The sequence below is a fragment of the Diadema setosum genome, chromosome 20 (genome assembly GCF_964275005.1).
Source record: "Diadema setosum chromosome 20, eeDiaSeto1, whole genome shotgun sequence".
NCBI classification, from domain to species: domain Eukaryota; kingdom Metazoa; phylum Echinodermata; class Echinoidea; order Diadematoida; family Diadematidae; genus Diadema; species Diadema setosum.
In genome coordinates this window covers 11,321,372-11,347,872 of record NC_092704.1, presented here as the reverse complement: position 1 = coordinate 11,347,872, position 26,501 = coordinate 11,321,372, and the positions used below count along the sequence as shown (strand labels likewise).

General features: G+C 41.2%; 3 protein-coding genes across 3 annotated transcripts; 2 read left to right on the top strand and 1 right to left on the bottom strand.

The window, feature by feature from the left end:
- Positions 1-5,534: 5,534 nt before the first annotated feature.
- LOC140243865 (RISC-loading complex subunit tarbp2-like) lies at positions 5,535-11,391 on the bottom strand. The gene is made up of 6 exons (XM_072323538.1): positions 11,341-11,391; positions 10,174-10,454; positions 8,921-9,072; positions 7,589-7,701; positions 6,465-6,573; positions 5,535-5,841 (listed from the first exon to the last, which is right to left on the bottom strand). The coding sequence occupies exons 2-6, from the start codon at positions 10,428-10,430 to the stop codon at positions 5,555-5,557; spliced, it is 918 nt and encodes a 305-aa protein (XP_072179639.1). The 5' UTR covers positions 10,431-10,454; positions 11,341-11,391; the 3' UTR covers positions 5,535-5,554.
- Positions 11,392-13,226: 1,835 nt separating this feature from the next.
- Positions 13,227-20,601, top strand: LOC140243399 (uncharacterized). The gene is made up of 5 exons (XM_072323080.1): positions 13,227-13,280; positions 16,331-16,479; positions 17,620-17,795; positions 18,946-19,154; positions 20,352-20,601. The coding sequence occupies exons 2-5, from the start codon at positions 16,338-16,340 to the stop codon at positions 20,599-20,601; spliced, it is 777 nt and encodes a 258-aa protein (XP_072179181.1). The 5' UTR covers positions 13,227-13,280; positions 16,331-16,337.
- Positions 20,602-21,502: 901 nt separating this feature from the next.
- On the top strand, positions 21,503-26,289 carry LOC140243283 (uncharacterized). Its single transcript, XM_072322951.1, has 3 exons — positions 21,503-24,130; positions 24,928-24,997; positions 26,015-26,289. Exons 1-3 carry the CDS (start codon positions 21,528-21,530, stop codon positions 26,018-26,020), a joined length of 2,679 nt encoding a protein of 892 aa, XP_072179052.1. The 5' UTR covers positions 21,503-21,527; the 3' UTR covers positions 26,021-26,289.
- Positions 26,290-26,501: the final 212 nt, after the last annotated feature.

Genomic DNA, 26,501 nt, shown 5'->3' with positions numbered 1-26,501 from the left:
AAAGTTGATATGATGGCAACTTTTGCTGGAATGGAAACTGTCATGGTAATGACAAGAATCCAGCTTCGTGATTGGCTGTTGCTGTGGGAAGTTGCCATTCCAGCAAGAGTTGCAATCATATCAACTTTTATGAAATGAGGCCCAAGACAATTTTCCTGAAAGGATATATTTTGTTATCTTCATAATCAAGGGGAGAGAAGAGAGGAAACTTGGTATAATTTTGTGTGCATGCAGGACATTGCCACCTTTCTTGAAATCTGCATAATATGTGACTGTGACAAGATTACTGACCTTAATAGAATGAGTGAAACCTTAGAATTCAAAATTTGCTCATTTCTCATTTATTGGATGAAAGTGAAATCTTAACTATTTGGTTGTTTGACAGCACTCTTCTCTATACACTTAACTTAGATATTAGGTGGATTCCACTGGAAGTCACAATTTGGACCAAAGTATCAAAAGATGTGTTTGGCAATCACATTGTAATATGCTACATAACCACGCCTGTGATAGCAGACTGCACAAAGAATAAGAGACAACAACTTGCTAAAAATACATGTCACTCTCTGCTGAATATGTTCTGAATCTGAATAGCAAATACTGACAAATAGCATACACCGCATATCAAAAAGTGAATGAACCAGTCATTCAGTATCCAAAAAATGAAGCATACCAGTACAATCATCACCTGAGTCTAATTGTCTATCACTTTTCCTTTTTTCCTCCCCATTGCTTGATTTTCATTGCATTGGGAGAGAGAGAGAGAAAAAAAATTATTCTGCTATTGACATCTCAACTGCATTTACAATTTAAAATAGTGAATGAAAAAGTTCCAACTTTTGACTATAACAAACTAAATATACAAACAGTAAAGAATTTGGGTAACTACTCAATTTTCTGAAGACAGTGTACAGTACCTTCACATATCACAACCCTAACTACAGAGGGGGGTGGGGCTGCTACCTCCATATTTTTTGGTGACTGCATCGCGACCGCAGGGAATTTCAGATTCTTGCTTTGTGACTTTTTCTCCTTAAGTTTCATGCACACATTTTGATACCACATTCGTCCATCTCAGAAATATGGGGTGTGGTATGTGAATTAGTAGGTGCATGTCATTAAAACTGCTCAATGCTGTATACACAGTAGACTGCATTACTTCATGAATCTCGCCAAGGGAATGATCAGGCACTTGCTTCATGCTTTTTTATAGTTCTGATAAAAACTGGTCATGGTTTGGAAACTATGAAATACATGTTTGTACATTTGGAGCACAAACAATTACAAACAAAAATAAAAACAAGACAAAACAAAAGGACATAAAAGTGATGGAGTCTTTTGGTTGTAAGTGGGGGAAATAGAGTGTTAATACTCGATTCATATAACTGTTTTAAGCTTCCACATGGCTATGTGACTTACAGGGCAAACTGACAGAACAAACACATGAAGAACTGATAGGTTTAAGTGAATTTGAGGCACATGATTATGAACGAAGTGAATTTTGAAAATGTTTTATGAGCATTGCAAAGGATTTGTTTGCCTTTTCTCTCTCATCTCTAAATGAGTGATCCATCTTCTTTCTTTTTTGCACTGAAATTTCCAAATAATCAAAATTTACAAATATTCATATGAATTTGCATAAAATATACTATCAAGTTTTACAATATCCAGGGTAATAGAAGACAATAGAGGATATGGTAGTGCTGATGGGTCCGGTAAAAAACATTATTTTACCTACATTTTCACTTTAGTACACCGTAGATTTCTTTCTTTCTTTTTTTCTTTTTTTTTTTTTTACAATACACTTGTAATTCATAAGTGGTAGATTTGCGCATCAACAATTTACACAAGTTTGCTGTACACATAAAGATACATAGGACATGGTTCATTTCTCCTCTGGAAAAAAAAAAAAAATCTTAATCATTACACATTTTCCATATATTTTCAAACTCGATTAGTTGAAATTATGACAATTCTATACATGCTTAAAATCTGCCTAATAATTGAGGATTTAGAAAGCACTTAATGAATCATAATTACCAAAAACAAATTACATGTATGTTAATTTTATGAAAATAAATTATGTCATCAGATTCAGCATATGACAATCTATCAGCATGCAAATTTTCAAGATCATGGGACATTGCATTTCCAAGACGGGGAGGGTGATCATCATCATCCGTCATCCCTAATTTTTACAGCTCAAAAAAGCTCAGTACACTAAAGCTGGTATCTCAATGAGCGGCGAATGTTTGCGAACGTAGCGAATTTGAGATTCGCCAACTTTTCTGACGAACGTTTGCGAAAAATCAAGGTTCGCTTCTGCCATTAGCGACAGTTAGCGACTTTTAGCGATGTTTAGCGACAATTAGCAACACTTTAGCGAACGTTTGCGAAAGTGTTTGCGAAACACAGATGGCGACTATTAGCGAATGTTAGCAAATGTTAGCGACAATTTTGCAAATGTTAGCGACAGTTTTGCAAATGTTAGCGACAGTTTTGCAAATATTAGCAACTATTTGCAAATCCTTTGTGACAATTTTGCGAATATTCTTGGACCTAGAAAAGTACCAGGCAATTATGTATAGTCACACCGATAAAACGAACGTAAAACCTTCCACTGAATTCAGATATGTGACAACCGTTCAAGATGGATTTCCAGTATATGGAAATAAATTTCTGCCAAGAAGAGGCTCAAGGTGTTGCTATCCTTGAAGAGCTGCTTTGTCAGGCTGCTGCTACAGCTATTGTGCAGCATAAGAGAAATAAAATAAAGAAAAACAAGAAAGGAAGAAGAAAAGAAAGACTGTTTGGGTCAGAGAGTGGTTGCAGAGGACAGACTTGCAGCAATTACATGACGGAGATGTCAAGAGCTTCAAGAACTTTCTTAGAGTGGAACCATGTCTGTTTCAGAAGCTTTTCTATAGGAACCATATGGTTACTTGTTCGCTAGCAGTGGCGAATCAAATAAAAATGTTAGCGACACCGTATTACGACCGTTTGCGAATTCTTACAAGTGTTTTGCGAATGTTTGCAACTGTTAGCGAAAATACAAATTCGCAAAGGTTCGCAAAGAAATTTTGAACATGTTCAAAATTTCTTTGCGACAAGAAAAACTGTTTGCGACAATAAAAACCGTTTGCGAACTTTCTTGCGACTGTTAACGAACCTTTTGCAACCCTTTACGAACCCTGGCGAAATCCCAAATACGCTACGTTCGCAAACGTTCGCCGCTCAGTGAGATACCCCCTTTAGGGTTTATAAACACCTTCGGACAACTAGCAAAAAACATGTGAATTAATAATGTACCAGGTGTTTTAGTGAATTTGATAGCACGCAAAAATATTAACTCTTATCCCAACACGAATGCATGCATGTACTGGTACGCAGTACAAAATTCGTGATCAAGGTGCATGGTAACTGCTGTGCTCCGCAATTGTGAATGTAACCACTTGCGAAATTGTTCAGAAGTCCTGATACACACACACACAAAATTGACTCACTAAATGGATGAGGCATACAGTGAAAAAAAAAAAGAAAAGAAAAAAAGAAAAGAACAAACTCTCTTTAGGGCAAGTTAATTGTCATTGGACTAGCAGATAAATTATACAGTGCTGTTGAATTGACGTGATTAGGATGTCGATACCTCATGAAGTAGAACTGGAACGGAAGGTATGGGGATACTCATTTAGTGCAGAGAAGCTCATTCCCAGTGCAAGGAAAATCCATTTCATTTAGTCCTCTATCCGCCGACTACACGACTTCTCTTCATTTCAGTGGCCAGCATGCATGTACAGTGCACTCCCAGAGACTCCAACTCTCCCGTTTTCGACGGGAGATCTCCCGCCGAAAACCCACTTTTGCAAAATCTCCCGTTTTCCCGTTTGAGATTTAATTTCTCCCGCCCTGGCTCAATGTCTCCCGTTGGAAAGGATTTCTTACTTATTGCTATCGTATATTGCAAAAATAAGCCTTAGATAGCACCAGAGAGCATCTATAACCCTAGGAACTTCGCGCTTCGCTCACATAAACTTGGGTCTCCCGTTTGCTGGGGGTTTCAGGTGGGAGAATCTCCAGATCAGAAGGTGCTTGGGGTTGGAGTCTCTGCACTCCTGTTAATAACGAACATGGTTATAACAATATTCTGGTTACAACGAAGTCAAATTCAGGCTACAACATTTTCCACTCATTGTATTTTTATTGTTTATTTGTTTGGTTATAACAAAATTTCGATATAACGAAAGAAAACTGCGGGTCCCAAGGACTTCGTTATAACCGGAGTCCACTGTATCACCCTGAATCTTTGAGCAATGAGTTTTGTAACCTGGACAAAAACAGAATGGCCCTTGGTGTATAATCAAAAAGGTGGTTATTGGTAATCAATGCTGTCTTCATACTTTCTATACAGTAGAACTTCATTGTGTAGAATAAACCTCTCTACTAGAGAATGACTGCACAATATCCCTGAATACAAAAACAAACTTTTGCTCTAAGTGACACATCAGTAGTTTTTTCATAATGTTCACAGGCACCACTCTGCATATTACATGTATATAGAGAAAAATTTTTCAAGTACAAAAACATGCTGTTTTTCACATGATTACTGACAATATCTAAAAATACTCTATCCACTCCCCCCTCGAAAAAAAGGTTATTTTCACATCATTGATTACCACATTACTCTACAAACCATGTGGCAAGAATGCCCACAGAATACACACTTCACAAGTATGTAAACACACAAAGAGAGATATTGACCCTTGATGTTTTTTTGAGTGCCGATTAGCACAGCATCCTACATTCTGTCCAAAGTCTCTGGCAAAAAAAGAGGGTTAAAGAACACTGCTCTCATGGTGTAGTCTGGTCTAACAGACTGAATTTTTACACTGCTTTCATGATTTGAATATAACACAAGCATCTACACTCAGTAACAAGTGTACAATACTGAACCCCTACCCCCCCCAAAAAAAAAATAAATAATAAAGAGAGAAAAGAAATGAATACATGAACTCTGTGTATACAAATTAAAAATGATCCTGCTTTATTCCATCTGTTCACAGCTCTAGAAATATTTCTATTATTGCTTGCCCTGTCCGTAACTGGTCAAGGGCAAGGGCGGGGTGATCACCTTCACTTTTTGCTCTGTTTTGTTATGGGGACTATTTTTAAACATTCCTCTATTTTTCCTGTCTATAAATCTGCAATGCATGAAAAATGACTGTGCTGCAGACAGCAATATAAACATCTTCATGAAAATATGTGCAAGTCATCTTCATCCTCATCAACAGCTCTACTGACGCTGTGTCCATGATTAAAGGGCAAATTGGGCTTTTGTTACATAGTGAGGTACAGTACACCAAGACTGTAGTCATGCCAGTGGCGAGGCACAAAATTTTAGCATGATGCAGCCATAAGATTCTGGTCGACATGCCAACTCCTTGGAGTTCCACATCACCTATTCTATCCTTGATACTGCAAGAGAATAACAATCTTTTAAAAAAGAAACAGAACCGAAATGTCCATTACATCACATGCAACAACGGCAGGCCCTGAATCAATGCGGCTCTAGTTTCACCCGCATCTGTCCGTTTGCTTCCATGGGCTTGGGCACGGCCGCCCGCAGGGCCATGACCTTCAGGTACTGCAGTGCATTGTTTGAGGCTGTCTCCATGGCATCATTGCGCGAGAGGCCGTTGGCGAAGCAGACGGTGACGGGCGCGGTCTGGAGGCGGACGAAGCACTGGTAGTGGCCGGCCTTGGTCTGCTCCTCTATGGGCACGTACTCCACTTTGAAGTGCTGCTCCCCGGCCAGGTCCTGAAGCATCTGGGAGTAGGTGGGATCTGGGACAAAGAGGGAGCAGCAAACTTAGATTATCCAGTATAGTGGACAGAGAAAGCTTATTCACATTCTGAGACTCTGGCATTTAGAGTATCTTTGGAATGAAAATCCATATTAATTATTTGCAATGGCAAAAAATCATTTAGGAAACCTCTTACTGCTTCCAACATTTACACAAACTATTCAAGATTTGATTTTTTTTTTTTTTTAATCTAAAATAGCTGTAATAAACATGCTTTGGTTCAAGTGGTGACCACTTTACATGTGTATATCTGTACTTGGGTATCTGTGGGACCGTACCTTTTTTTTTAATGGAATTCACATGTTGAGGCATATGCTTGTGCATATATATGTGTGCATGTGGGTGTAATGTGTAGTTGTCTTTTTTTCTTTTAAATCCCTTTATTTCATATGTTTCATGTTTATATGTGTCAGTTTTATGTATGGTGCACATGCAGATATATAAGTAAATATTAGACATATTTATATGGAGTGTGATCAACAATGATTAGGTAAATATGCACATGCAGCTAAAACTGAGACGATCAAACAAACCAGACCAAACCCACAAACATTCCAGGAAACAAACAAACAAACAAACAAACAAACATCTGACTGTGTTCACCTGGAAACTGGAGTGGGTTCACCCTGAGACTGGCAATGAATGGACCGTCAGCTTGAGGTAGATTCTTGATAAACAATCGGCTCTGGGAAGGAAGCTTTGGACGCTTTTGCTGCAAGCAAAGAAAGCAAAAAAACAAAGAAAAAAAATGCTTTAAAAAAGACACCAGCCAATGCAATCATCTGACAGAAAGTAAAGAAGGTTCTGGGCTGAAGTTTTGCATCATGGGTGCAGTAGAGGCGCTGTAGCATTCAGCATCACATGTGACAATTCCCTAGCCTCTGCATGCAACACTACTACATTGAGGGATGTCATTTTGGATGTGGGAAGGGCCTGATGACATGTGCACCTTATTCATGCAAAAAGGCTTAAAAACAGGTAACAGCTACTGTCTGAATAAAGATGAGTGCTTGGGAAAAAAAAAAAAATCTTGAACCCTGAACACATGCATCTCTTTATAGTGTATACCAAACTCACATTTGAATATTGTGCCAAACGATGGCATTTGCTAATAGCAAAATCTAATCTTGCTTCACTCCTGTGCAGAATTTAATGATGTTACATCAAATACCATGTACATGTACATACCAATTCACTGTGCACAATTACATAAGAAATCACAAGATTCTAAAATATTTACTATTGTTCTGAACCTTGACCTTTAGAGCATCTTTATACAGCCACTAGAACTCCCCTAGAGAGAAAGCAAATTACATGTTTGAGGACCTTGTCAATACTGGCCAAATGGTGTACACAGCAAAAGGCCCTTTAGTTTGTCTTCTCTGGGCCTCTTGGTGTAATGTGGCAGCATACATTTTAATCACCTACTTTTCCCTCTGATACATTGCTAGTTATCAGTAAAAGGAACAGGTATAAGATACATCACAAAATTAGTGCACACATTCATTTCTGAGGAAGGACAATTAATTCATTGATATGTAAATGAGAAAAATCCGATGTGACAGCCATTGCAGATGGAATGTGATAAAATCTAGTGGCAACCCTACAGGCCACCATCATGTTTTTCATCCCCTTGAGCAGCTGCAATGCACAGTCTTGACCCTAATGGAAAAAGTGGATGACAAAGGCAGTCAGTAAATTCATTTGGAATTTCTCCTTGCGCTCACCTTCTGCTTCTTGTTTATGAGCCCTGGGTTGACGTCGACTGGCAATTTTTGAAGTACTTCCAACATTGCACTGGCAGCTGCCCTTTTTGCCAGCCTTTTGCTCTGATCAATGCCTGAAGCCCAGAAAGTGAGGAAAATGTAGAATATTCCGGTGATTTTGAAAAAAAACAGCAACTCTAAACTTTTAATTACATTTGACAAAGCAGCTGTCACTTTGGGGTAAAAAGGACAAGTTGGTAATGAAATATGTATAAATATATATAAGTAGATTTATACTAATGATATGATAATAATTTACATTGATATAGTACATAATAATCTATTAAAGATTCTTGACAGATGCACTTTACATAACTTTTGTTTTATACATCAGAAAATAAGTTTTTCAAAGATTTTACAAATTGCTTAGTGTCTGTCTCAGCCATAAATCTGTTCAGCAACCTATTCCACAAAACAGGCGCTGCAACAGCAAACAAAAGATCTCCATATGAACAAGTGGATGAAACTGGGACAGTAAGGAAATGCTTATCAGAGAGAGTGGAGGTTTCTTATAGGCGAGTATGGACTCATTGCAGTATATGAACCGGAAGGGGATTTTTTTATTTTTTTATTGCAACTCTATGACATAAAAGAACAATCTTATATAGACAATTCTTTTTTTGCAACAGGTATCTAATGCCAGCGATTCAGCAGAGGCATAATTGGATTCCTACCTTTTGCATGTTCAATTAGTTCTGCAGCACTATTTAGGACTACAGTTGAACCTCTCGTATCCGGACAAGTCGGGACCGGGGCTCATCCGGATAAGGGATTTGGCCGGATACGGGAGACTCAATGCTTTATACACGTACATATACATACACATGTACTGATGTAGCGAATTGTAGTACCACATGTAGTAATGTGTATACTGCAACCTTTCGTTGTTACATTTGGGGATGTTTGGGGATATTAAAATGTCTGAAGGTAAGCAATTTGATGTAATGTATGTTAATCATGTTCGAAGTAATATGTAATTCATGTGTGTTTGTGTAGGAGTTCTCAAGGAGTTAGGAATCCCCCTTTCCTCCCGTAATTATTAAAACAAAAATCACGGCGAGATTGCGTCCGTATAATAGAGAGATCCGGATAAAGGGAGGCTGGATAAGAGAGGTTCAACTGTATCTGTAATATTCCAATTTCTCTTACAGGGAAGCCATACATAAGAACATGACACCAATCTCCTCTAGATGAAACAAGTGCATATATGTATCAATTTCTCTGTAGTCTTCTTACACAAGAAATTGTGAATTTGTGCCACTTTTTCAAGAGCACACTTAAATGATTGCATACCTTGCTCCTTGTACTTGTCTACGGTAACCGCGACAACAAAGCGTCTATTGTGGGGTGGCCCACTCTCATCCACAGCCTCGTACTCTGGTTTTCTCCATCCCAGGCAGGTCACCAGCTCCTGCAGCTTCCCAACGGGATTGTATTTCAGTGTTCTGCAAAAATATGGGAGACCAGCACAGCTGTAAAGCTTCTGTTGTTGTCATTCATTTATTTTCTAGTGTTATCATTCACTTGTCATTATTTATTCCACGTACAATTTTGTTGGAATCTATGGAGAAAGAATTACTAAAATGGAAAAGCCCACGCTGTTTCATTCGCGCAGTTCTGGAAATTCTGAACGGGTGGTCATCACAAATCCTTGGCTGTTTTTTAAATATTTTCTGGCTATATTCTCAAAAGTAGTCTAACTTCTACACTTCTCTTCACAATAATATCAGAGTAGAACACATTACTGGAAAAATGTCTTTCCCTTTCTCTCTCTTTCCAATTGCATCCACATTTCCCCCATCATTTCCAGTCCACCACAGTACAGGTAGTCACATTACCATTTGAGAAATGAGTCAAATGAGACGCCAAAGACATGTGCCCTTGGATAAGAGCATTACAATATAAAACCTCAAATCTTCTCACAGACTTTGATCTAAGATGCAGAAGACAGTGAAGAGTGCTCGAGAAATACTTGGAAACAAAACGTTTGATTGAGTGAGAACATACCAGACAGAAATAGGAATTTGGCAGAAAATGTCACACAGAAACGAGAGACCAAAACAAGATGTTTGATGCACAGAAGAAAGACTTGAGGAAAAAAAAAATTTGAAGAGGAGGCAGATTTTTGCTAGTAAGTAACACTTGTGACAAAGAGAGGACAAATCTGCAAGTCAGTTTGGTGCCAAAAGGAAAGACAAGTACAATGTAAGTTTGACGAACAGAGGACAGATTGAAGAGAAATTTGACCAGCAAAAAATAACAAACTTCTTCAAAAGCTGGAAGGACGCACTGCAATGATGGTTTGATGAGGGGACGATAGACTTGACAGAATAACTGATGGCAAAAGGTCTATTTGGGGAAAATATTTGATAAAGTAAAGACCTACTTATTGTAAGAAATTTTGATGAGTGAACAGAAGACAGAAGTAAAAGTATAATGCTTGATAAAGAATGGAAGACAAACTTGAAAGCATACATGATGAGTAGTAGACAGGACTCAGACACCCACAAATGAGGACTCTTTCTGACTCAAAAGATTCTGCTCACCCTCCATCAGCCTGTTCAGTTTCCACTGTTGGCACTTCTACATCTAGCTGCTGCAGAACATCTTCCGCGGCTGACTGCTTGGCCGCCCTCTTGCTGGGGCCCTGCCCCGTGCCACCGACGTCCCCCGCCGTGCAGCGGATGGTGAACTTGGGCTGGTGTGAGGCGCCTTCCTGGCCTATCGTGTCGTAGACCGGCGTTACCCCCTTGCTGGCGCACAACTCCTGGAGGATGCTGACCGGAGTCTTGCAGTTTGCCATGGCGACCGAATGAGATCCAAGCCACTATAAACAATTAAGGTGTAAATTTACACACAACTATTCTAAATGGCCATGGCATCATATGGAACACAGAAAAGGGATGTAAATAAACTACATGTTACTATTAGTATCAAGAGCTGCACATTTCCTCAGCCAACTCAGGATTAATTCTGGTGTGGTGGTCATGTCATCACACATTTACGCATAATTGCCATTTTGTAGTCATTACTATTAATAACTTTTTATGATAATTATCTGTAATTGTATTAGATTTGTAACTTCTTCTTCTTCTTCTTCTTCAATGGCTATGATTGATGAACTGTGGCATTGACACTTTTGTGTCAAGGCCTCAAGACTAGACGAGAGAGTAGTTAGTACTAGCTGATCATAGCATCTGCAAGCCATTATTAGAAACTAATTTCTGCTTATTAGCCACTGCTAATCAAATTGCTATTGCATTGACGCTGTGTTTGAGCTGATGGCTGATCCTCTGATTATCTAGGAGCATGAAGTTGTATCTTAAACATGAATACATTGATTACACGCCGTTTGAGTCACGTCAGGAATATGATGCAGGTCCTTCTTGCAATCTCTCACACTCACAGTCACAGACATAGACACAGCTCATCGACATGACATGTCATTGGTCATTGCATGCAGAACAGAATGCAGTGTGACCGACTGTCGTCTGGCTAACACAGGTCTCAATAAGTGGGACCATGGTAGCTACTTCAGCTACTGACACTCACTGACCCCCAGGGTACGACATGAAACAATGTTGAATTACACTATAGAATCCTAGTTTCATTAATGGAACCATGCCCCAATGTTAAGCAAGAAGTAGGTTGCAGTAGACTATTACGACGACGTAACTGACCATTACATCACACAGATTTTCATGTCAGCTTACCTCCTCAGAGAGTCAGATGGTCGCGCGAAAACAATACACACAGGTAATACACTAATACAATACGTACACCGGACCACATGCCAGCGCATCTCCTAGTTAGCTGACGGTAAATGCATACAGCGTGTTGTACTACAAACTCTGCTACAACTAACACAGTGCCATGTATCACCATGCGTTACGTTGGGGGGGGGGGGGGGGGGGGGGGGGGAGCAACAGTGGGGCAAGGGTTACAATCAAATTGCCAGAATTGAAGAATATTATATTAGGTAGGTGCCTACATATTGTAAGGATGAAAAGAAAATCCCCATTAAAAGAAATGAATTCGGTTTGCATTCATTGAAATGGGAGTGTTTTGAATATTAGGCCTACAAACTTTTAGCCCCCAGAGACGTTTTTGTGTCCCCCTTTTTTTTCCATCATAAACGGCTATAGGCCTAGGCCTACCTGTTATCTGTTTTTGACAGGTATTTATTTATTTATTTATTTATTTTTTTTTTGGGGGGGGGGTTTGAAAGTAGTTTTATGAATTCTCTTTCTTGTTATAACAACGGCGATATTTGAGTCGGGTTTCTTTCTATGTTTTTTTTTTTTCAATGAGTGGTTTGTGTTTAGGTATATCTAATAGTAAAATTGTACTTGGCAGGGGTGGGAGGAACATATGGCCGGAGTAGGATGTCTTTTTAGTTTTAGTTTTAGTAGCAGTTGTTGTTGTTGTTGTTGTTATTATTTTGGGAGGAGGGGTTAGTTTCTAGTAATTAGTAGTACATTGTACCTGAGTAGTACTCAAGTACCTCCGCCAAGAAACGATCGGGGCTATGTTCTCATCGGCTTTGGTATGCCTGGGTGTGCAAAATAACTCAAAAGGTGTGGACAGATTCGAATGAAACTTGCAGGAAAATTTGATAATGACACAAGGAACAATTCAAATGATTCAATTTGGGAGGGGGTAGGCCTATCTCCCTCCCACATACACCCTTCCCCCCCCCCCTCCCCCACCCGCTCGGTCGCTTCCCTCGCCGAGGATCTCAACATTGTCACATAGAATATGTGCCCCCATAGAAATTTTTGCCCCCAACTCCCCCTCCCCCCAAAAAAGAACAGAACAAAACAAACAAATTAAAAGTGTTCCGGCGTGCTTGCATACCAGCTATTATGCATCAAATATGATAACTCGAACACTTTGTTAACCACTGCTCCCAGTGGTAAAGAGTGGCTTTTTTGATTCGCAATTTCCATAGACCCTACCAAGAAGTAGGACTCCTCTTTTACACATTTTTTTTTTTTTTTTTTTTTTTTGGTAGCCTCTCTAAACATTTCACTTGTTTGAAAGTAATATTCGGGCAGATCATGGGTTTTGTTCTGTGTGTGTTTGTGTGTGTGCACGAAATTTATGGGTTTATTCTTTTTACGTTTATCCCTTTCTTTTTCTCCTTTTTATGTAATACACAATTCTTTCTTTTTCATTCGCAATATTGATAATGTGTTTTCATAAAGAAATTTGTATAATCTTGTAATAAATTTATATAGTACAGTATGTTATGATCTTTATTGTGTGATGCATGTGTGCTTTTTGAAAGAGCCAAACAGCCACCCCACCGCCACCGCTACCCCACCCCCACTCCTACCGTGACCCCCACCCCCGTTCCGCGGCCCCTGTGATGACTACCGTACTGTAAGCTGCTGGATTTCGAAAGACTGGTACGCCGCGGGGGGCAATACAATAAAATTTTATCGATTTTTCGTGTCCGAATGCTTAGACTACACTTGCTACCTTTTAACCAATCAGAATGCTGGAAAACTGTTAAAGCGCAGTTTTCAAAATGGCGTCTGTTTGACAAGGACAAGGCAATCGTCGGCGTAGCATTTGTAAACAAAGTGCCGTCAGAGGTTTACATATTTACAGCCGCACAGGAGACAGAGAAAAGACAGAACAAATTGTGGTAAGTAGGATGTCTACAATGATTTTGTAAGTGCATGAATTTCGAATGTGGAACGATTACGATGAATTTTGCCACTGCTGCACTGACTCATCAGTGACTGGCACACTAACTGCGCACTGACACCATGAAGACCCCTCGCCCTCGACCCTCGGTCGGCGAGCCGGCCCGCCCGCGAGCGGCCCATGTCCGCTTCGCGCTTCCTCGCTGCGCCGCATCACATGCCGCATCCGCTTGCCGCCTAATCCAGATACTGGACGATTCTTATCATCCGCAGTCCCCACACACTCGGCACCCACCCAATGCGCCCAACCGCTGATTGCGACACTCCAATTGGTACTCCCGAAAAAAATTCAGGAGGGGTGAATTGTGTAATACAGTGTACATACAGACACCATCAACGTGCGTCCGTACACACGCGGGCACACTACGAATACAGTCCAGGAAGTGGACTACTTGCCGCCGCGCAGTTGGCCCATGGATATGACGTTCAGCACACGTACATTAAAAGTTGACCGGAAGATCGGTCTGTATCTTGTAGTCGGGGATATCTTCACCATCTTCTTCTTCTTCTTCTTCTTCTCTTTCTTCTTCTTCTTCTTCTTCTTCTTCTTAAGTTCTTCTTCTTCTTCTTCTTCTTCTTCTTAAGTTCTTCTTCTTCTTCTCCTTCTTCGATTTCATCTTTTTCTTCTTTTCCTTCTGTTCTTCTTCTTCTTCTCCTTCTTCTAAGTTCTTCTTCTTCTTCTTCTTCTTCTTCTTCTTCTTCTTCTTTCAAGACCAAAAGATCCGTCTGTGTCTGGTTGTAGAGGATACGTTCCGCGGAGACTGCGTCTGGCTTCACGGATCCCCTCGAGGAGAGCGATAACGGAAAAAAAGAAAAAGAAAAAGACTCTTCCGGACAGACAGATCTTTCTGTCTACTACATCTTCTGAAGTTCTGGTTCAGTCTGCTTCCTTCAAACTTGAAGATTCTTTCTTGTCTTGCAAACTTTGGATGTGTGTGAGTGTGTGTGTGAAACACAGTCAGTGGTTGCAGTTTTCTATGACTATATTATAGACCTACAAAGGTTTCTAGGTTTAGGGCCTAGACACACTAGTCTAACACATCTTCCGCAGAGTTAAAGAAAACAAAAACGTCAAGTTTCACAAAATCCCCTCGGAGGAGGGCCGTATTTAAGTAAAAAAATGATTTAAAAGAAACTCCTCTAGCAATCTCAGTCCGGGAAACCCGCTCATGAGGACCGCCCCCGCGTACGAGGATGGTCCCTCCTCATGAGGACCTCCCCCCTCCTCATGAGGCCCTCCGGGGAACGCCTCATGAGGCCCCCCCTTCACTTCTTATTCATCTCACATCTGACGTATAAATTGTCGCAACTTTGCACGGTGATTTTTTGTTACACACACATGTCCACTATCCATGTGCTGGATGCGTGATGTGATGCGACGTACGTCGCGTGGCGGGATGATTCCAGAAAAAGCGCCCAAACGGTAAGCGGGCGGCGGAACCGTGGGCGGAATTGACGAAGAAAGTGAACTCGTCATACCTACAAAGTGATTATTTTGCTAACAAACTGTAGTATGTCATCTACCCACCTACTCTATCAGTGTGGAATAGTAATTTGGAATATATGGACAAGATCAGGTTAGTACTGATTTAATTTTTCTCGTTACGAATTTGTGTAAAAAGATGTCAGACTTCAGCTTCACGAGGCTGATTCGTGCGCGGAGAGGTGAGAGCCGCAGAAAAAAGCATCGAAAATATTTAGTCGGATCAGGCCGCTAGGTGCGGCAGTCTTGCACTGTGCGAACGCGTTGGCGCCCGTGTTTTGATGGGCGCTCTGCATCGGTTGATTAAAACTCGATTTTAAAAAAAAAAAACAGACAGGATTTTTTCTTCTTTTCATCATGGATAGTGGACATGTGTGTGTAACAAAAAATCACCGTGCAAAGTTGCGACAATTTATACGTCAGATGTGAGATGAATAAGAAGTGAAGGGGCGGCCTCATGAGGCGTTCCCCGGGGGGCCTCATGAGGAGGGGGGAGGTCCTCATGAGGAGGGACCATCCTCGTACGCGGGGGCGGTCCTCATGAGCGGGTTTCCCGGACTGATCTAGGTGGGATACGGATGGATTTTTCTGTCTAAAACGTTACACTGAAAGAGCTCTAGCTTATCCTACATGGATGCATCGTGTTGCAGTCCCATGCAAATTACAATGTGGGATAATGTAGTTTATGCATTGAATAAATGTGGATTGAACTACAGCTCACCAGTTTTACGTCAAAAAGTTGTACATTGAGCTGCAGTGCAAGAATTTGACCGAAAGATTGGTCTGTAAGACTACTGTATATCTCCTGATCTTTTTTGTCATCACTCGTTGGGGATATGTTCGGCAGAAACTCACACATCTGACTTCATGGAATCCCTGGCCTGAGCTGTAAAAGTAAAACAAATGATAAAAACTTCAACGGACAGACAGATTTTTCTGTCTAAATCTTTATTCTAATTAATTAATTTTTACAGGAATCTAGTTAGCCCGACCAGACGTAGACCGATGGTATCTGCCTCTTCACGGTATCTGACGTTGGGACACGTTCAACTGTTCATAAAATGTGTCAGTGACTTCTCACATGATACCCAAGTAATTTATGCGTATGTAAAGGGAAAGCATAGACTAAACGACAATTGATATGCAATATGTAAATCATTACATTATCATTACCCATTGTTAAAATGATCTCAAAATCATAATTATGATAATGATGATTATATTTACTAGAGTTTCCATCATCATTATTATTATGTGGCTCCTTTACTCCTGTGGGATATTTTTTGCAAATATAGATCCTCACTCATATTGTAGAATGTCTCTGAGAGTGTCTGTAAATACTGTATTAAAAATAGTTTGGCCTGTTAGCGTGGAGCATGTGCCCTGACCTGCTGAAGGACGCTTGTGGGGTCCTCGCAAACCACTTTTTTCTTCATCTACAATGTATCTTGTACTAGTTTACCCTGATTCACGCTGATTGGTGGGTATCCGAATTGTTATTCTCAGATACAACATGGATGCAAAGGATGATCCACCCTCGAATAAAGACGGGATGCTGGAAAGGAGCATCGAGGACATTCGCTCCAAGATGAAGGAGAAGAGACGGAAGAAGATCCAGGCCGATCTCAGCTCATCGAGGTCTCGCTACAAGAATGGTGAGTTTGGCCATCCATCTTATATCTTTTGCTTTTCTGTGTTAAATTTGTTCTTCAATTTGAAGTTTATAATTATATCGGTCATTGTACAGTCTGTATAACCTACAGTATATCCGTAATTGGTCCACAACATGACAGTGAGTAGATTTACCACACTTTGCACACATCATCAAATTCACAACAAAAACTGAAATGCATGATGCATTCACAACATGCATGCATTCAGTGAGAAGAAAATGAAAATGGCTACATCTAAAATGAAATACAACAATATAGTGATATACATGTAGTATCTTCCGTACATTCTCACAGCAAGTAATAACCTCATGTTCTATAATGTATGTCTGTCCAGTGAATCTTATTCTGAAAACCAATCTGCTGATGAACAACATATACCGGTAGTGATAGAGTAATATCTTTTGTGCATTCTCACAGCAAGTATTTAACCTTTATGTCACATGTCTGTCCAGCGAATCTTATTCTGAAAACCAGTCTGCAGATGAACAACATACTGTATGAGCTGAAATTTTCGTGTACAGATACTTTCGTGAATTGCTACTCGGAGGACATTTTCAGGTGTTGTTAATTTCACGGTTGTGAGGGTCTAACTGAACTTAGTTATTTGTGTGTTATTTTCGTGGTTCAAAGGCGATTCGCGAAATTCGCGAAAATAAAACCACTGCGAAAATTTCAGCTCATACAGTATAGCAATGAGAGTAATATCTTTCGTGAATTCTCACAGCAAGTAATAACCTTTACATTGTATGTCCCATGTCTGTCCAGCGAATCTTATTCAGAAAACCAATCTGCTGATGAACAACATATAGCAATAGAGTGATATCTTTTGTGCATTCTCACAGCAAGTATTTTACCTTTATGTCACATGTCTGTCCAGCAAATCTTATTCTGAAAACCAGTCTGCAGATGAACAACATATGTATTGCAATGAGAGTAATATCTTTCGTGAATTCTCACAGCAAGTAATAACCTTTACATTGTATGTCCCATGTCTGTCCAACGAATCTTATTCTGAAAACCAGTCTGTGGATGAACAACATAGTGATAGAGTAATATCTTTCATGCATTCCCACAGCAAGTACACTTGTACGTGTGATAACCTTATGTTCTATGTCTTTCCAGCAAATCTTATTCTGAAAACCAGTCTGCGGATGAACAATCGCAGCTTGGCCAAGTCCCTGGAGGTGGCGCAGACCGAGTTCCGCCAGACTCAGCAGGCTCTCCTTGAGCTCCAGCGGGAGCGCCAGCTCCTACAGAGCGTCATCAATCGGTACCAGGAGCAGCACAGCAAGCAGAGGGTGGGTCTCTGCTGCTTTCTTGGGGTTAATTAAGAGGGAAAAGTTTGCACTAACTAGAAAAGCACTCTGAAAGCGCAGACCTCCGCCAAGCATGCAGCTCATTTCCACCACTGATCTTGTTCTTCCATAGAGATATCAGTGATTTCCACCCAAAAGTACTTATAGCATTGTGTGCTGAAAGTCGCCCAATTTCCCAATGTAGAAGCCTTTGTTACATCATAAACCCTCAGCTGCAAGGCGCGCCTCGCCCTAGCAGAAACTAGAGCACGCACTTTAGTGCGCGCATGCAAACCTCAAATACAGGCAGCCTGAACTCCCAAGTTCATTGACCCTACCTGTCAAAATATCAAAAATCCTTCATAAATTCCCCCCAAATTCTTGGATCACTACCAAAAGTTAATCGTTTGCTACTTGTGTCATTCTCAACCTTTCATGCAAGTTTCATCCAAATCCGTTAACTACTTTTTGAGTTATTTTGCACACGGACAAACTTACTAACTAACAAACAAACGGTAACGAAAGCATAACCACCTCCCTTGGCGGAGGTAAAAAAACAGTTTCTGTGAGTAGAAGCAGAAACAATGAGGAACAAGTCTGTGTACAGGGTTTGAGCAAATTTTTTTCAAAAGCTTTGATCCCTTTTTGTAAATTTCCAGGCACCTACAGCCCAAATTCAAGAAAGGGTTTAAAGGTGCATAGTCCCGGTAGTGTAGAGGGCGCTGTTGATAATACTGCCGATCCCCGTTAGCATTGATACGAAGGTTGCTGAAGTTGAGCTGTCACCAAGAGTAAAGCGCGTAGGTGTTGCTAAGTAACGTTGCCTCCATTGTCTTCTTTGCGCATCACGCAGTCTGTAGTAATGTCAGGGTGCGTGCATATGTGCTTCTAATTATGACAATTAACAATTTACTATTTATACAGTTTGATTAGAGTTCAATCATTGGAATGCAATCCTTGTTAAAGAAAAATGGAGATTTATTTTTAAGGGTAAAGGTTTTCATGTGCACCTGTACGTTTGTAGTGTCAGTGACAAACAAGTAAAGCAATCAAATGATGATAAAATCTGTCAGAGGACAAATCAAATGATGCATAGACTACAACAACACGTCCACATGTCCTCACGCCTTCTGTCTTCACTTCTGCATTGTAGAATCAAATCTCAGGGGTACGAGACCTGCTGAACAAAGTGACCACCAGCCTCCTGGACACTGTTGGCATTCTCGGTCAGGCTCTGGACATGTGCCACATCCCGAGATCCACCAAGGACAGCAGCCTTGGCATGATGTTTCGCAAGTCGTGTGCCACGTCTGACGACGACGACACATCCTCGTCCGACTTGGAGAAAAGAAGTGCGGGAAGGTGAGGATTTGACTCGTTAACTTAAACCATTGTCACAAATCATAGCATGGTTAGCATGGAGTGGTTAAGAGTAGCACAGGTTTACTGGAATGTGTATACTGTGCTCTGGAGATTGGGAGAATTTCCTTGCATTGATGCAAGTAGGTACTTGCATTGATGCAAGTAGATTATCTAAAAGTATCATCGAAAAGGATTCTCAGACAATAGTTGTCTCTGTATAGCATTGATTAATAGCAAATTATGTTGTGAGATGTATTTCATTATGCAAACCATGGTCAAGATGTAACATTTAAAAATCAAGTAGAACACATTTTCAAAGATGATTAAAACTTTTTTTGGCCTAGGAGAGATGTCAGTCACTTCCAGAAAGAGTTCTGTATGGGTCACACTTTGCTCAAATTTTGCTCATGCCTTACTTGAATACTCTGTTACATGTATTCTACAAAAAACCTGTGTGAAACAAGGGAATATAGCAGGTGCACCAGGTTAAACTCAAAGCTCCAAAGAAAAGTGGTTGAGGACATTCGTGATTGATAGTGTCAGCAGTGACCCATTTTCGAACAACTCTTGATGTGTTCAAAACATAATATAAGACTGCACTGTATAAAAAGGGTATACTCAGATGAGAAAACAAAGGGGGAAAAAAAATTCTTTCTAACCTATTGAAGACAAGCTTCTGCTATAACACAAGATTTTGCTATAACACACTTTTCCCACAGACACCTGCCCGAGTATACTTAAGACTACTGTATGCGCCGAATATTTTGCGAGGTTTTTATTTTCGCGAATTTCACGAGTACGGTGCTATTCACGAAATTTAGAGACACGCGAAAATATTGACTCTGATCCCGATGTGAATGTGACGTATGCATGTACACTTCTCCGTTCAGTACAGGACTCCACGATCGCGAACTTAACCACTCGCAAAATCGTCAGAAATTCACAATTCGCGAAAATTTAACTCACGAAATATATGGCGTATAGAGTAATTAAGTTGGCCTCTTATAAGTCAAATGATCGCCCGAGTCAAAGGTCTTTTTAAGTCCTCTTCTCTTCATATTCTATTGATTTTAATCCCTCATAAGTTGAATTTTCTCTCAGTTGAAGCTATTTCTTCAGTCCAAATTGATTCAACGTAGGCACAATTGACTGTATATCTACTATGCGTCCCTTTTGTCTGTGTTTTTATTAACCTAGATCGGCTCCATCCAGCAATCCAAACATCTTCAATCAGAACATTGTCAATAAGAAGAAGCTGCAAAAGATGTCTGCCCATTCAAAGGGTCCAGTGGGCGGTCACGAGGATCTATGCCAGGACTCGTCCAGCGACAGACCCCAGGATGAAATCCCAGACCTTCCAGACATAGACATACCTCTCATGTTCATGTCGGACGACTGTCCCCCATCCAAAAAGGGCAAAGGTACCGGTACTTGTCTTGTCCTCTGAACCACCAAGTTTTGTTGCTTTTTTTTATCACTTGTATCGTTGCTGCTCTTTGTGAAGTTCAGTGCAGAGGCCCCATGTGGACATCCTTGTGTTATGCTATAATTGTGATTTCCTAAGATGCCAAGTTGCTTATGAGCTAGTATGAACATTGCCTTCCAGCAATACACCTTACTGTTTGCATTCTTAACCCTGTTGAGGACAAGTCCCGAGTATACTCGGGCAAGTGTCTATGGGAAATTCATGTTGTAGCAAAGTCAGCCCGTCCTCAACGGGTTGATTTAAAACGGCAGCAGCAACCAAAATGGAAAGGGGCAAGGTTCATCACACGAAAGTTAAAGTGCCTGTTTTAGCTGCAGCTTGTGTGATAATCGTGCAAACGATGTACATTTGGTGGCAAACTTGTGGACTCTTTCATATATGCAAATTCTTGATTTCCTCATTTCACTTTTTTAAGTTCTGCTGGTGTACTTAACAGATTGAAGGATTTTCCATCAATGCCTTAAATAAGTTTCCTTTGAAGACCAACTTTATTGAGTCAATATATAAAGGGTTTTATGGCAGAACAAGTTAACTCCGTTCTTGTGAATTTGAGATTCCTTGTGTAATGTTATGTTGCAAGTGAGGTATCACAGGAAAGGTTGAATTTTGCTCTGTGGTGATGGACTTGCTTTGAAATATTTGGAAATGGCACCTCAACCATTTTGCGATAAAATTCTTCATTATATAAAGCTGTAAAACTATAAATTCATCTTTTTAAGGCTCTAGAGCAAAAAACAAACAAACATAAATTAATGGGTGTAGTACTGATTGCATCAGTACTTCTTGATCACTTCCCATCCAATTCACTATTTGATCACTTCCCATCCAATATTTCAGTGACGGCCAGAAGGGATACCAGAAACATCACGCCTGAGGAGCTGTTACCAATGCCAGTATCACGTGAGGATCCTGGAACCAACTTCACGACAGATTCTGAGATCAAGGAGGTGGCTGAGGAGACTGAAATGATGCTGAATGAGGCAGCGGCAGAGAATCCTGTCCGCAGGAAGTCATCGCTCGACTCAAATGCAGATTTATTTGATGCTGTGCACGTTGATACAGATGGAAATGAAGATGAGCTGACGGAAGATGTAAGGGTTCCGCGAAAGAGGCGCAGCAGGCAGTCAAAGAAAGATCGCGCTGGTGGGAAGCCCTTAGACCAGAAGAACGATGGAAAGGATGGATGCAAGAATGACGATGCGGAGGAAAAGCGTGGCAAGGAGAGAAGGAAAAAGAGTGGGCGACGTGGAAAAGAGGAGGAAACCGTTGCTCCACAGCAGAATTTAGTGGAGGAGGAGATGGAGGCAGACTTGGAAGCCATGGAAATGGGGCCAGATGAGGACGTAAATAATGGGACAGCAAGTCGCAGGAGAAGCAAAAGACAGTTGAAGAGGAGGGGCACATTTGTCAAGCACAGTCATGAGGATCGGGAGGCGGCAGTCCAGTTGGGCGTCAGTGAAACAAAAGACGAGCCGGCGAGTGAGCGTTCAGAGGCTGAAATTGGTGGGATTACCGGTGAAGGACAGCCGGAATGCTCGGGCAAAGAGAACAATTCCAGTGGAAAGGATGCATCGGTGATTGCCCAGGCTGAAGAGATTAGGCACAAAGTAGATGGCAGTTCTGGTAAAGGGAACTCCATAGACCCAAGTAATAGGCAGGACAAGGCCAGTCAGCTGCAGAAAGAGAAAGAAGACTCCAGCGGAAATAAATCAGATTACAGCCTGGCAGATATGGAGATGACGAGCACAGCTCTAGGACACATTTCGGTCTTGGAATCTGGCAGAGATAGAGATGTCGAGGCCATGAGCAAAGGTGAAAACAACTTTGAGATCGGAGAGGAACGTGCTCATGGTCAGCCAACTTCAAAGAAGAGTAAGTTGCCTGTGATGAAAAAAGGGAAACTTCAGGACAAATCAAAATCCTCAAGACTGGTCAAACATAGCTCCAAGATCCCCTCGAAGGCTAGGAGCAAGAAGGAGAAGCGGGACAAGATGGACGACAGGGATGTTGCACAGATGTCCATCTTTGATCTGTCAGTTGGGGACAGTTTTTCCCATCCAACCCCTTCCCGCCTACACAAACCGCATCCTCAGACCCAGCCAGCTCCTGATGCGATGGCCAGCCAGGAGGCAAGAATGCCTGAAGGGGACGGTGACCACAACAGATCAGTGAGAGATTCTCCATCTTCTGCGAAAACCACAGAACTGCTGCATACTCACAGCTCAGAAGGCCAAGAGAATGTGGGGAAACATGGCGTGATCAAGAGAAAGTCCCGAAAATCAAAATCGGTTGTCACCCCGAGGAATCCGGAGGCTAAGAAGGTAACGTCAGAGAAGGCTCTCCTGGAAGAGCTGAACAATCTCGATGCCTCCTACTTGAGCGAGGTCACCAACCCCGAGAGGAGGAGCAAAATCGAATCCTCCCTGCCATCGCGGAAGAGCAGCAACCAAAAGGAGGAGCGGGAGAGTCTTAGCGATTTGATCACGAGACCCCTCGTGCGAAAGTCTTCCAACAAACGCAAGCTCTCAAAGATGCAGTTTTTCTTGGAATTGGAGGATGCTGAGATTGAAAGCCGCAGCTTGAGTCTTGGCAAAGAGACAGAGAAGAAAAGAAGCTCTAAGGTTTCTGACATGAAACTGACGGACTCCTGTGATGATTATGCCAATGTACCTGATTGTAAAGGGGGGCAGAAAAGCCTCAATGTTACCCATGATGTCCTGGAAGACATAGATCCTCTGGTCTCGGCAAGCAATGCTCAGGGCAAACTCAAACCAGTCCCAAGACGTACTACAATCCTGAAGTCACGCAAACGGACAGAGACATCCAACCTGAATGTAACATTTGATTTGGATGTTCAGTCAGAGAATGATTGTGCTCAAATGCAGGTAACTCATGAGCCCAAAAATGTGCATGGTGATGATCATTCCCGTTACAGCGCTAAGGTGCTGGAGGAGTGCGGAAAGAAAAGTTCAAACTCAAATAAGTCTACCGAACAGTATTTGATTCCCTCGAAATGCTTTGACGATGAACTTGGCCATGACAAAGAGTTGACCCAGGGTGTAGCCAGAAAAACATCTTGTGATTCAGCAACTGAGAATCACGAAAGGGTACGGCAAGATCAGCATGCCCCCTCGCCCCAGGAAACAAGTGATCACCAATCAGCCGATGCCCATGAAGCAGCTGGGAGGAATAATATGAACTCCAGCAAGAGCAAGAAGAGGCGGGCTGAAGACAGCTCCACCGGCGACCGGGAGGACAAGCCACACAAGGTCTTCAGAACCGACGGCGTGTCTGTGTCAAGGGTCATGACAGACGTGACCAACACATTAGCAGCTGGTGAGGAGAGCCGTGAGGATGAAGTGGTGCGCACAGGGGGCAAGGGAGATCTTTCTGCAGGGGATGCCATGAAGGAGAATGCTCCGGAGGTGCCCCAGAGAAGGGCGCGCAGGACCAAAGGCGTGGTCAGCTACAAGGAGCCATCAGGAAATAAGTATGCTCAGTTGGTAGTGGTATACCTCTCTGTTGTATGTTCTACTTATGGTTAAACCAAGTATTGTTTATATATCATTTGAAATATTGGAAGGGAGTCGTGAGGCATTTGTAAAGATACATTTCGTTCAGTAGGTTTGCACAATCGTGTACTTGCAATCTTAACAAATGAAAACAAAGAAGGCAAGAATTGAGACACCTTACCTAGGGCTTCAGACAAGGCTGACCTCTGGCTTTCACAGTGGCAATAGTAGCCTATGCATCCTTACAGGTACAAATTCTCATACTAGCATGATATCTGCCATCATACAGTATGACAGGAATTAGCCGATCCTTTTTTTTTTTAGTGTGCAACTGTTTAGTGCAGTGATATGTTTTGTTTTTATATTCAGTTAAAGAACATGTTTATCTAATTGCCAAATCAATACAGAATTTGTGAGTATTTCTTCTACAATTCCGAGTGAATTTCTGAGGAATTTGCTTACTCAGCTTGCGAGGACAAAGTTTTGATAATTATTCTTTGGTACCCTGTTGCATAACAAAATCTGCACATTATTTTTTTTGTGAACATGATGCCACATTTCTTCGTATTTACCTGTTTTTTTGTCTGTTTCATCCAAACTTGCTGTTATTACTTCCCAATTTTTGCAAATCTCATGCATCTCTTAAAAAATGACAAGAGTACAACTCCATCATAGCCTGACAGCTGTGTTGTAGATGAAATGCTAACTTGAATCTGCACACGTAATTGCAATGAATCAAATTCTGTTATATCTGTTGATGCATTTTTCATTGCAGGAAACTCCGCCAGGGGGATCCATTCACAGACACAGTATATAAGAGCATTGCCCCAACCAAGGTACCCAAGGTAACAAAATCATTGAGCTCTGTGCTTCATCTCTCTCATCTACACCATGTAGCTCCTAATAACGCAACTTGAATCACTTTCTAAGTGCAGTCGTGTCATAACAAACATGGTTATAACAAATTTTCATTGCAAAAATTTGTTGAGCTGCAAACAAGTTTTGACGAAACAAAGGAAAACTGCTAGTCCCAAAAACTTTGTTTTAACAGGAGTTGCTTGTACTGTTTTTGAAGGTCAAGAGTGGAGTGGTATGGGAAGCATTGCATTGCAAGTATTTGCTGCATATTGCAAAGGATCTTTTTAAGGTGTGTGTGTAGTGCGTTTTTTTTAAAGACGGCACAGATTGGGGCATGGCGCGTGTTAAACCTATGGGAAAAACGTTGGGTTAGGGTTTTTGGTTATGGTTATGGTTAGGGTTAGGGTTAGGGTTGGGGTTAGGGTTTGATGGTTAGGGTTAGGATTAGGGTTAGGTTTAGGGATAGGGTCCCCGATAGATTTTTAGTTTCCCCAATCTGTGCCGTCTAAAAAAAACACGCGTGTGTAGTGTGTCTTAAACCCTTGATAAAACAAAATTACTTGTGATGTAGCTTTCCTGACTTTGGTGTTGAGCCAAAATGTGGTGGGTCAATAATAAGACTTGCCTGTACTTGGCCTTGCGTAGTTGTATTTAGACCTGCTTCCAGCAACCACCTGTCCAGAAATTACTTTTCATATTACATGTAGTCATTATTTTTTTCCCCCAGGTTTGACCTTACAATTCACTTGAACGATCTCAGTGGCGTAAGGTTCGTTCTTGTATCACAGTCATGAGTGAACTCAGACTGAGGAGTTTCTGTAATGAACTTTTGTGACTATGTCCCTACGTAATTGCCGGCCAAGAAAATGGCCATTGCATTACACATATTTCTAACCTCAGTGGGTGTATTCACATATGTCCTAGATATTGACTTCAGTGGTTGAGCATGAGCAGTATGTCACACAACGTTTTAACACCTGTTCCAAAATTTTGTCCGTCTCCAGGCCTGAAAGGAATGAAGTGCTGACCGACATCACTCGCACAGCATTCTGCCAGTGTCCAAGCAAGAAGCAGGGGAGTCCCCCAGACCTAAGAGCATGGCCAAGCCCACAAGGGTGGCAGGTGTGGCCAGGGCAGTATGCATCATCTTCGCTGGACAAATCACATTACTACGGTCTGAATTGGCACTCAAGCATCTGTAGTTGCACATTAGTAATCCATTTCTTAATCTTTGTTTGTTTGTTTGTTTTTTAAATTCTGAATCGTAGTGATGTTGATATGGTCGCTGTCTCTCGGTCAAATCCGGATACATTATAATGCAAACAGTAAGTTCTGAACACAGTGCCACTGAATGTTGGCCACTGAAATCTCTCTAAGTTTCAGATAACCTTCCTTTCACTGAATGTAATCCTCAGCAGTGACCGCATGTGTTCTTTGTTTTTAATGTATCAGCCACCTCACTTATGATCTTATTTCAGTGCATGGTTTTGA